Source organism: Homalodisca vitripennis, chromosome 6 (genome assembly GCF_021130785.1).
Source record: "Homalodisca vitripennis isolate AUS2020 chromosome 6, UT_GWSS_2.1, whole genome shotgun sequence".
NCBI classification, from domain to species: Eukaryota; Metazoa; Arthropoda; class Insecta; order Hemiptera; family Cicadellidae; genus Homalodisca; species Homalodisca vitripennis.
Genome location: NC_060212.1, coordinates 155,251,942 through 155,264,758, shown reverse-complemented (window position 1 = coordinate 155,264,758; position 12,817 = coordinate 155,251,942). Strand labels below are relative to the sequence as shown.

The 12,817-nt window shown below is 34.8% G+C and overlaps 1 protein-coding gene across 1 annotated transcript in view; it reads right to left on the bottom strand.

Annotated features, from left to right (window-relative positions):
* The window catches only part of LOC124365036 (protein scarlet-like), a 155,054-nt gene that overhangs the window by 41,556 nt on the left and 100,681 nt on the right, over positions 1-12,817 (bottom strand). Inside the window, exons 3-4 of the mRNA XM_046820927.1 lie at positions 7,266-7,314; positions 6,802-6,851 (exon numbers count right to left, since the gene is read on the bottom strand). Coding sequence (XP_046676883.1) covers positions 6,802-6,851; positions 7,266-7,314 — 99 coding nt within the window. The remainder of the gene's footprint in view (positions 1-6,801; positions 6,852-7,265; positions 7,315-12,817) is intronic.

Sequence of the window (12,817 nt, the reverse complement as noted above, 5' to 3'; positions counted from 1 at the left end):
ATGCAGTGACACTGATTTATCAGTATATTTACATTCTTTCTCGTATCAGACCTACACACACACACACGCACACGCACACGCACACACACATTCAACTGTTTTTGCCTATGCCGATGACACGGCACTTGTGTGCTCAGCCTACAATCGACAGTCACTAAAACTAAAAGTAAATAATGACTTAGTAAAGGTTTCAGAGTGGCTAGTAAATAATAGATTGCTGATTAATATATCCAAAACTAAATGCATCATGTTTTTTGATTGTAACAAAGAAAAATCACAGTTGAAAGAAGTCTTCGATTTTTATTGTCATCAGCATCAATGTAAATATGAATGTAAATGTTCTAGTATAGAAATAGTCGAGTCTGTTAAATATCTGCGTGTTTACGTGGATCAGCATTTAAAGTGGAATCATCATATTAATTATCTGGTCAAAAAGCTAAGAAACATTAATTACTCCCTGTACTATATAAGAGATTATATAAGACAAGAATATTTAATACAATTATATATTTCATGGTTTGAAAGTAAGTTGAGGTATGGTATAATTCATTTTGGAGGAACTTACCCAACGATATTAAAACCTGTCATAGTGTGCCAGAGAATAATGCTGTTCGAACCATTAGTAATTTAAAGCGTTTTGACAGAGTAAGCCATATTTTTAAAGAACGGAACCTTTTAAGATTTCAACAATTGCATGAATATGGCTTAATAATGTACACGCATACATACCTAAATAATTTTACTATATTACAAAGGGAAAGGATAACACGATCTGCTGAAAATCTTGCTCTAATGGTTCCACGATGTAATTAAGAAATTAGTAAACATCAATATTGCTATTTAGGGCCTACTCTGTTTAACAGGTTTATCATATTCAAGAGAAATAATATACTTATAGAGAATAAGAATAAAATTAAGAATTCTGCCTTAGATTTTGTAAACCGTCAGAACCACTGATATTTATGTGTATACATCTATGTAATCATATATGCCATCTTAATATAATATTTATTTATTAATTTTTTGTGTTTGTTAATGTATTTGTGTAATGTTTAAGCATATTTATTTGTTATCATTGTTACTTAAGTATTGTTGATTATTTTTTGTCTTGCTCATAGTATTTAGATCGTTCTCTTACCATCATAATCAAATGTACCTTAAGGTACTCATATGCTGTCAACTGTTTATTTGCATTTGTCAATTGTTATGCCTTTTATTTACTATAAGAGATTTATAGAAAAGTTTGTGCAAAGCTTTACTGGATGTATTTTGTTATATTTGCTGTTATATTATATTTATATAGTCTATATTGTTGTTATTCTTTACTTATATAATTTGAAAATTTCTATGAAAATCAACAGAAGAATAATGTTAACGGTCTTTCATGTAAAATTTATAGATGTAATAAAAATTGTAAATAATAAGCAGATAAAATGTAAAAATAAGGCATATTATCTTTTATTATATATGGCATGATAGTATTGTATAGCTATGATTGAGGGCTATGTATATTGTATACTATCGTAACTGTTTTTCCCACGCGTGCTATTTGAAGCTCATGGGAATGAAAATTCAAAATGCATGTAAAATCATTGCCAAATAAAGATTTTTTGAACTGTTTTGAACTGTTTGAACTGTTTTGCACACACACACACACACACACACACACACACACACACACACACACACACACACACACACACACACACACACACACACACACACACACACACACACACACACACACACACACACACACACACACACACACACACACACACACACACACACACACACACACACACACACACAATATAATATAATGTATTTAAAACTGTATTTAGATTGAAAAAAATGCCTGGAATGACTTACTGGTAACATAATAAACTTATATTATCTTTCGTAGTTATGAGTTAACTAATATTGTTAACTAATATTGTTAACTAATTTTGTGAGTATATTAGTTAAAAAATATCAACTGATCTGTTGTCAAAGAACCCAACTCAAGGAATAACCCCTAAGTCAATAGATCAATCATAATATTGATCAATACAATTTTCAAAACAATTTCTTAACAGGAAATAAATATTTTTTAATCTAGGAAATGTATACCAATTCACACTGCATAATGACACAATCTAGTTCTTCTTAAAATCGATAGAGAAAATTTTCTAAGATACAAATTTGTTCTCAGTCAAACTAATTTTCTTTCATGTCGAGATCGGATGATTAAAATATGAAAATATGTATTTTTTATCATATTAAATTTTTTTTTAGATTGATGCCCTTAAAACTGACGTGAGACCAGTAAATAATAGTCAAACCTCCGTCAATCTTGATATAAGACTGAAAGTCGAGTCTGTATAGTATAAGGTTAGCCGACACTGATTTAATATTCACGCGTCTCTCTGTTGGTCTTAAGTGTGCTAAGCTAAACAAACAAATAAAATTTAGGGACATATTCTCATCTCATATCTTTAACCTTTTTGATATCTTACATTTCGACCTCCGACAAAACTAGAAGTGCTCACGATCGATGTCTTTCGGAAAATGTATCTATCGGTTTATAACAGGTTCTTATGCTAAAAATGAAAAAAAGCTCTTGACTCTTGGACCTTTTATAAACGTTATCCCACAACCTAAGATTTAAGAACAGTCTTGCATCTACAGCACCGATTATAACCAAAGAACATAATGTAACATTCATATCTATTTTAAATGTTTTACATTTTCATAACGCAGACTGTACTCAATTTTTTTCAGCTTTCTTTGAACATCGACTTCGAAAATGATTTATAATGGTAATAATATAGATGTAAGTAAGGTGTCATATATAAAAACGTTAAACCGATTTGAAAGAAAATGTAGCCATTTACAATTCAATTGGAGTTGGTGAATGCAGTTGAGAAAGAACCGGTTATTACCATAATGTTACTAGCACTACGACTCCCAGTACTGTCATACTCGTAGGTGAGCAACTCCATTTCTGTGCCATAAAAAAATTCGAACCCATTTTGTTAATAATCTAGCAAAATATTAAAAGAAATGTCTCAAAATAATGATAAAAATTAACTATGAATATAAAACCAGAGTGAGAGTTGCGGATGTAAAAAAAGGTACAAAAAGCGGTCGATATTTTTGAAACGGCTTTTTCTGATCTGCTTACTTAAATTTGTGATTCATTTATTGCGTTTTTATGTGACTGCATAGTGAAGAAACTGGTGACAAGTCAGTGGCAATCAGGTGGTAGATCATTGTTGGAATTTCAAGTAGATACAATAAATAACAAAGAACGTAACTTGTTTACAATAGAACCATATTTCCATGTAACTTTAACCTGAATTTACCGATTCCAATAGTATACGAGGATGTTACCTTGGGACATTTTTATATTATAAATGCATATTTTCTGATTTGTAGAGTTAGACTGACCATAAGGGTTGGCTCGACCATATTCTTGACAACATATGGATCCGAAAAATTGATGATTTTTAATTTTAATATTTATAAACATAAATTAAATAAAATTTCTGTACTTAATAACTAGGAAATGGAAGGTGAAGGGAATTCATTTTTAAATTTTTTTTAAGAAAATATGGACGTAAATGGCCTAACGTTAACATTACTCGGTTTGGCAACCTGGTTGGGGGTAGCACGGTGCAAAGCGTCAATATTCGGGGTAATAGCGCAAAACCCTAAAAAATGTTGTTTTACATTTTTGGAAAATAATGCGTTTTGAAATGTTGTGTTGAAATCACATTTCACAACACAAGCATTAGATGTTTGTAACTTTATTACGTCAAATAATGATTGCCAAAGCTAGTCATTCTTCCTTTATTTAGTCGATTATTATAACTGTGTGTCTGTTTCGGCGGGAAATTTCATTAGCTTTCAGCTAAAATAAACTATCGTGGATCGCTGTAAGTACTAACGTTTTCATCGCCACGCCATTCAAAGTAACATTGAATGAACCAAACTGAATAATGTACCATAAACCGTAGCAAGCGGTTTGGGAACTGTAATCTGTAATATAAAAGACGCAGATGCACGTTCGTTAAGTTGTTTGCAATAACAATTTAGTTATAAGTCTTAATGTTTAATAGGACAATTAATTGTGACTGTAATAGGGGACATATAAATATGCTAAAGTAGCAAATGTGAAGTATACGGCTGCCTTTAAATTCATTCCTTGAAGAAAGGTTTCCTAATTTGCATCATTAGAAAGGTCTGTTAATAAAATAAAATCATTTGTTACAACAATTACTAACTAAAACGTTTTTACAAAAGTTCCATACCTGCCGAATACGTAAATAATTAAAAAAAAAACTTTAAAGAAAGGGTAAATTTTGTGTTCGCCTAGGGTGCAAAATCCCTAGAGCCGGCCCTGCTGACAATCGCCGTTTCCATTCATCTTCAATTCTGTGGAGAAGCTAGTAGTTAATCATTCACAACTAATGGGCAGTGAGGAGGAAATCGTTCCGACCTTGAACGGACCAATTACTGCGAAGCATTCTGGAAGACGCAGGCAAACATCTGTGTTAATCCTAGTAGAAACGATCTGATGTCTGTGTTGTGTTGTGCCTGGAAGGTATCGCGAGGCACCTGATTTACATGGATGACGACAAATACGGCGATCACAATCCACATTTTCATCGTGTTCTTATTCACACTTCGTTTTAACGATTGTTAAGCTTGTAACATTGGACGAGCTTGTAGGAAAATGGAATAGAAAATGAGATCAGTTAATCATCATTAACATCTGTATTAATCATAGTAAAACATTCTGATGTCACTGTAAGCTCCTGGAAGGTATCGCAAGGCACCTGATTTACATGGATGACGACAAATACCGCGATCACAATCCATATTTTCATCGTGTTCTTATTCAAACTTCGTTTTAACGATTGTTAAGCTTGTAACATTGGACGAGCTTGTAGGAAAATGGAATAGAAAATGAGATCAGTTAATCATCATTAACATCTGTGTTAATCATAGTAAAACATTCTGATGTCACTGTATAGCTCCTGGAAGGTATCGCAAGGCACCTGATTTACATGGATGACGACAAATACCGCGATCACAATCCACATTTTCATCGTGTTCTTATTCAAACTTCGTTTTAACGATTGTTAAGCTTGTAACATTGGACGAGCTTGTAGGAAAATGGAATAGAAAATGAGATCAGTTAATCATCATTAACATCTGTGTTAATCATAGTAAAACATTCTGATGTCACTGTATAGCTCCTGGAAGGTATCGCAAGGCACCTGATTTACATGGATGACGACAAATACCGCAATCACAATCCACATTTTCATCGTGTTCTTATTCACACTTCGTTTTAGCGATTGTTAAGCTTGTTGTAACATTGGACGAACTTGTAGAATGATGGAATAACAAATGAGATCAGTTAATCATCATTAACATCTGTGTTAATCATAGTAAAACATTCTGATGTCACTGTATAGCTCCTGGAAGGTATCGCAAGGCACCTGATTTACATGGATGACGACAAATACCGCGATCACAATCCACATTTTCATCGTGTTCTTATTCACACTTCGTTTTAAACGCTTGTTAAGCTTGTAACATTGGACGAGCTTGTAGGAAAATGGAATAGAAAATGAGATCAGTTAATCATCATTAACATCTGTGTTAATCATAGTAAAACATTCTGATGACACTGTATAGCTCCTGGAAGGTATCGCAAGGCACCTGATTTACATGGATGACGACAAATACCGCGATCACAATCCACATTTTCATCGTGTTCTTATTCAAACTTCGTTTTAAACGATTGTTAAGCTTGTAACATTGGACGAGCTTGTAGGAAAATGGAATAGAAAATGAGATCAGTTAATCATCATTAACATCTGTGTTAATCATAGTAAAACATTCTGATGACACTGTATAGCTCCTGGAAGGTATCGCAAGGCACCTGATTTACATGGATGACGACAAATACCGCGATCACAATCCACATTTTCATCGTGTTCTTATTCAAACTTCGTTTTAACGATTGTTAAGCTTGTAACATTGGACGAGCTTGTAGGAAAATGGAATAGAAAATGAGATCAGTTAATCATCATTAACATCTGTGTTAATCATAGTAAAACATTCTGATGTCACTGTATAGCTCCTGGAAGGTATCGCAAGGCACCTGATTTACATGGATGACGACAAATACCGCGATCACAATCCACATTTTCATCGTGTTCTTATTCACACTTCGTTTTAACGCTTGTTAAGCTTGTAACATTGGACGAGCTTGTAGGAAAATGGAATAGAAAATGAGATCAGTTAATCATCATTAACATCTGTGTTAATCATAGTAAAACATTCTGATGTCACTGTATAGCTCCTGGAAGGTATCGCAAGGCACCTGATTTACATGGATGACGACAAATACCGCAATCACAATCCACATTTTCATCGTGTTCTTATTCACACTTCGTTTTAGCGATTGTTAAGCTTGTTGTAACATTGGACGAACTTGTAGAATGATGGAATAACAAATGAGATCAGTTGATGGGCTGTGGTGACATAGGAGCGACCTTGAACGGCCCAGATACAACCAAGAACCTATTGCCCAGGCGAGGGAGGCTCAAATCAGAATCAAACCTTTTTCAACATCATCCTGATTCTTTGTACGTAATAAAAGCACCTGTAACACACAACGGAATGTATCTCCCTACTGGTTAGGATGATGACTTCACTATCTTCTTTGAACTCACTATACCTTAAGTAGAGTTAGGTTTAGTTTTAATTATATTTTGGATGAAATCTTATAAGCTTCCTCACCTGTGACTCGTAGACTAAGGGCTGCCAGAAGGGTAGTCTTTCCTGCACCACTGTAAAATAAAATGCGCTTCAGTTCGTCATCTGAAAACTTAGCACACACAGGAAGGCGGAAAGTTAATATGCGTACAACAGTTTTGCAGACAAAGGTAATTTGTAAAATTTGCTATTTTCTATGATTATCGTTCTTATGGTACAACACAAAATATCTCAATTTAATTGACCAAAGTTGTCTCATAACGGTTTAGGCAATTATAATGTAGTAATTGAATATTTAGGCGAAAACTTTTAACTTATTGAATCGTTTTAAATCACTTGTAATGATTTTATACTAATACTATAATTGTAAGGCACAATGTTATCACAATATTATAGAAAGTGACTAATTGCTCTCATTTGGACTTAATACAAGATTGAAATTTCACAATACACGTATTTAATATGAAGAAATAAACTCAAAAACTTACCTGGGTCCCATGATTGCCAATAGACTTCCAGACTTCGCATAACCTTGAACTGAAAGACAAGTCAAAATTAATTTTATAATCACTTTAAACGTTTGTTATAGAGTAGGGGTAAACAAATGAAAGCCTTATAAAAATATTGATAATTTTACCTTCAATTTAAGAGAAAGACTAAGTTTTTTGGAATATTTTCAGGTATGACACAATCATATTAGTTAAATTTAAAATTACAAATTTTATTAAAATCGTTACGTGAATTCCTGTTACCCCCATATTAAGTGTGATTGTTTACTTAGTATTTTAACTGATAACTACTTCAGTGTACGCTACTCGTACATAAAATTACCGTTCTGACAGCAGCAGTATTATTCGTGCATAACTTAAACCCTCAATATGGTGAAGTGCGGGCAGAATATATTTGTACTATTTTTAGCAAAATTAAAACGTAAATTTAGGAAAAAAATATACGAGAAAGGAACAATAAGATAGATGGTGGTATTTTCTCTGCTGAAACTTTTTAATTCACCCAATTGGCAAACCTGGAAGAATTGGACATTCTACCAGTCACTACGCAGCACCTGCAGCTGTAGTGATCATGTCGACGAAAAGACGATCATATCCAACGCAAAGTGATCGATTACGATTAGAACACGACCATATCCCACGCAAAGTGATCTTGTATGGACGACCACATGCCACGAAAAGTAATCGGGTACGATGGGAAAGTGACTACATATCACGCAAAGTGATTGGGTACGACGAGATCACGACCACACACCACGCAAAGTGATCTTGTATGGACGACCACATTCCACGAAAAGTAATCGGGTACGATGGGAAAGTGACTACATATCACGCAAAGTGATTGGGTACGACGAGATCACGACCACACACCACGCAAAGTGATCTTGTATGGACGACCACATGCCACGAAAAGTAATCGGGTACGATGGGAAAGTGACTACATATCACGCAAAGTGATTGGGTACGACGAGATCACGACCACACACCACGCAAAGTGATCTTGTATGGACGACCACATGCCACGAAAAGTAATCGGGTACGATGGGAAAGTGACTACATATCACGCAAAGTGATTGGGTACGACGAGATCACGACCACACACCACGCAAAGTGAACCACTGACCTACATACCTTACAAGAACTACTGTGTACTCCTGAATACAAGAACCGTTCTGAGTTCGGCGCCTCTCGTACAAGCCACAGCGGATTTACGGCGACCTCGCTCAGTGTCGAACAACTGCTCCCGTACCACAGTCTCCATGTTGTACATCTCACAGAAATTGATACTGCCATGTTGTGAAAATATCACACGGTAACAAACATTTGATTCGGTGTGTGATAAAAAAACAAAAACACATTGCGATAGTTGATATCTGTTTGCTTCTACTATTTGGCCCTTGACGTATCCGAAGAACCGAACACGGGGCTTCTGTTACTGCGACACTGATGTGGTTATAAGGTTAGTATCCTCTACACAAAACAACTGAACTTCTGAAAAAATTAACCAGTTAAAATTGTGCTTCTGTCTTAGTCAAAACTTCATAAAATTGTATTGTTGGGTAATACCTAGTCCTACTTGCTTTTGGTGTGTATGTATATAACTTACTAATTAAGGCATGAAGTATTTTACTCAATTTTGAGGTAACTCCGCTCTATCGGTTAACGTGGTCATTGTTACAGTACGTAATGTTTGGTTCGTACCATTTTGAGGTTAGATAATACGGATCACCGTGGTAGGTGCAATAACGTACTTTTTATCGAAAAATTAAAAAAAAATAAGTGCGTAAGTTTTACGCAATGATAGCTTCACCATCGGGATTACTATGACACCACCTCAGTGTTATGGAAAACTCTACGCGCTTTATTATTATATGCCGTTAGTAATAGCGACAGTGTCGCGTATGTATTTTCAATCACTTTTTATCAATTCAGTGAGTTATGGAAAACGATTATTTAGCTGAACAGTTAATCAATTCACTATACCAACAATTGCGCGTTTAATATTAGTGGCGTTGGTTTATTTGAATTTATCTTACAATAATAAGTTAAATATTTTAAAATATAATGATTTAAGAATAACATACTAAGGTGTATAAGTTACAACTATTTATTATGCAGTAATTTATTTTTAAGTAGGAAAGTGCAATATCGATTATAAATTATACTTCAATTGACTTGCAATTCGTCGTGATTTAGAATTGTTGAATTTAGGATTGTTCCAAACATTCTCAAATTTATACCCACTCTTACAAAATTTCTGTCATTCGTAACCTGTATACAATTCTGTTCTCAAAACCTTTACCATTTCACAATGATTTCAGTGTCACAGTTTTTGCAACTATACAAAATATTTTAGAACCTGTACTAAAACCATCTCGTAGTTCCGAAACTGAGAACCGCTGCGTGGTAATACTTTAAATTATTGCATTTTATTTTGATTTACTATAGGCTATTATTGAAATGGATATTTCATTACCCTATTAGTTTACCAAAATGATACAAAATATAATCAATCATTAGGGATTTGAAAACGCTAAAGAAGAAATTAATTACGTAAAATAGTTATTTCGAGCCATATTTATCACTTATTGTTTCCACTAATGTAACGATAGTTTAATTTCCTTCTAAATTCAATCCTAACTGTAACTCCGTGTAACCTTGGAGCCAGTAGTTTAGGCCAGAACCCCCCCCCCCCCGGAGATGCAAACAACTGCTGCTTGATGACGTGGCCGCGGCGAAAGTTTTTTTTATTACAACTCGTCCTGTAAGCCGACCTTCACACATACCAAACTCTCCCAAGCCCTGCAATCTTCATGCCATCGATTATAACTTCATGTATTCTATAACTGTTACATTAATATAAAATAAATTTAAACGTACAAATTAGTACTATTTTTATGCTATTAGAGAGCATTTAATGTTTACTAAAATACAGAATAGTATACAGCATTCGTTTACGATGTTTAATAACTTGTACAGAGAGTATTATGTTTGTTGTAAGCGGCTCCCAGTGCGATACAAACGCTTGTACTGAGCGTTGTGTGGCGACTGTCAACGGTGACTCACCCTAGTCCACCAAGAACCACCCTCCCTTGAGCCCTTACTTATATGGTTCTGATTTTAAAGAGGGTAGGTCGTTTCCAGGACAGGCTATGGCTTCTTATATGAAAATAAAATAAGTGAGAGACCTCGTACAGTTCCAACGCCGTAAACATTTAAAGAGTTGTACAGTAAAGTACCAAGTGATCGCCAACTGTTGCATTGGATTTAGACAAAACTGTGCGAAAAATCTTACCTCTATAATTATGTAACTTTTCCATCCCTATTAAATAATAATGGTGCAGAAACTGAATGTCAGAAAGTTCGGATCACGCATTTCCTTTGTCACAGACTATTACACTTTGTGAATCTCTCTCAGGTTTTGATAATGTCCGAGGAAGCAAATTTGGAATAATCAGGATAGGCGAAGAAAGAAAATTTTGTTCATTCTTCACTAAGAAACAATATTGTTTAGTGTGTCTTGGCTCGGTTCGGGATCATTAGGACGTATTTATGAGGACAAGGGGAAAGGACTGTCACTGTCAATAATTATTAGTTACGTCTCTTACAAAATAAACATCGAAGCTGTCTTGTATTAGCAGAACCATTGCTGTTTTAGAACAATTTTTATCGGGATACCTAAATTACGGTTTGGTGATCTGATTACGAGTGGTTCTCATGTGATCATACCTTACGTCGTGCGAATGTTGGATACGGGGTTATTTGAAGAGTAAAGTCTTTGTATCTCGCTGAACTAAAGCAGTGCATAAGCAACGAGAACTGCACGTGTGCAGGAAAGATGGGAGGCTTAGAAGTAGATGAAGAAAGAAGCCAATTGAGAGACATTTACTAAAACTAAAAAGGGCTCAATTTATATTATAATTTTAATTGTACAGTACAGCGTCAATAATCCGGATCAATTGGGACCCGACCCCGTCCGGATTTTTGAAATGAACCAAAAAAAAGGTAATGACAAGGTGGTAATGAAAAGTTGTGTGCACTCGTGCATAAATCACGATGTGTTTTACGTGTAGCGGGTAACTAAAATTATTAAAAAGCTTTAAATGTTTAACTTACAGAAAAAATACAGTAGTCTTATTTCCTGTAAAGTATATCTAGGCTATATAAAACTAAAATACCGTAACAATGTATAACTGTGATTAATAAATTACTTAAATGACGAAATATATGAAGGTTTTTTTAAATCTGTACATATATCAACAAAATAGTTTTCAGCCAGAATTGAATCGGGATTATGGACGATCCGGATTTCTGACTTCTGAATTTTTGACGTTCTAGTGTATTTCTGAAATTAAACTACGTTTAGTTTCCGTACGGTAGTTTATATTTAAAAAATTGTTATGTTTTTTGCCCAACACACTATACACATGGTGACCTAGTCTACCCTTCCACTATATTTTTTAGCCTATAAGGAGAATGGCATGAGCTACAATCACAAAATTAGTTTTATTTCCACTCCCTAAAACATAGGCTATCCAATAAGTTCCGGGTAAAATGTATAAAACTAGGGTATTCCTGAAACTGATGTTGAATACAAAAATTGAAAATTGCAATGGTAAACATACCTTTAATATGCTATGTTATATTTTAAAGCACTTTACAAACCAAACATTTTAAAATTTGTTTTGCGTTTTTATCTTTACTAATTATAACGACCATATAAATATCTAAAATTAGGATGTTCCCTTCTTTTCCATCTTCACATTAGTTTCTGCTTCGGTTCGGTTTAGTTTGGCTATTACGTTACATAAAATGACCTTTTACATGTTATCCCGGTATTTGAAGGTTCTAGCTCCAACAGTTTTCCTTATACATTGGCAGTACGCCAGACCTACACTACAGGTAGGCCAAGGAACCTGATCGCGCGTCACCTACGCGCCGCCATTCCAGTCAGAACCGAACAACCTTTTATTTTATTATAACTGTGATACAACTGAATACATCAGTAAATATTCCAGTTCTTGCCTCTTGGGTCAAGAGAATACTGAAGGATGGGCTACTAAGGAAAGCCCAATGTTTTTAGGAAAGACACCCCTCTCCCCAATCAGGCGGCCGACCGGCTCGCACGTGCCCTTGGCCCATCTTGTACTTAACGTAACATGCTTCGCTAAAGTTGCAAGTCAATAACTCATTTCACTCTCGAGATGATCTGTGGATAGATGAACGGCTAGTCTGAATAGACATTTGTACAGCCTCCAGGCTGACGGAAAAATGTTGTACCTGCCCTAGTAAGGACAGGTTTTGATGACACTCAGCCAAACCCCATATATGGACATGCCCACCATCGAACTCATTTTAGAGATGCATTATTTTCATATTATATCTTGCAGATAGATAGGCTACACGTGTTACTTCGCCACATGTTAAAATGTCACGCGGTTGTAACTCAGTTTGTTTACAAATTCATGTACTCTATGGATTTCTGGTATCCATAAGACCAATGTAAGGAAGTTTACTAACACTCAGCCAAA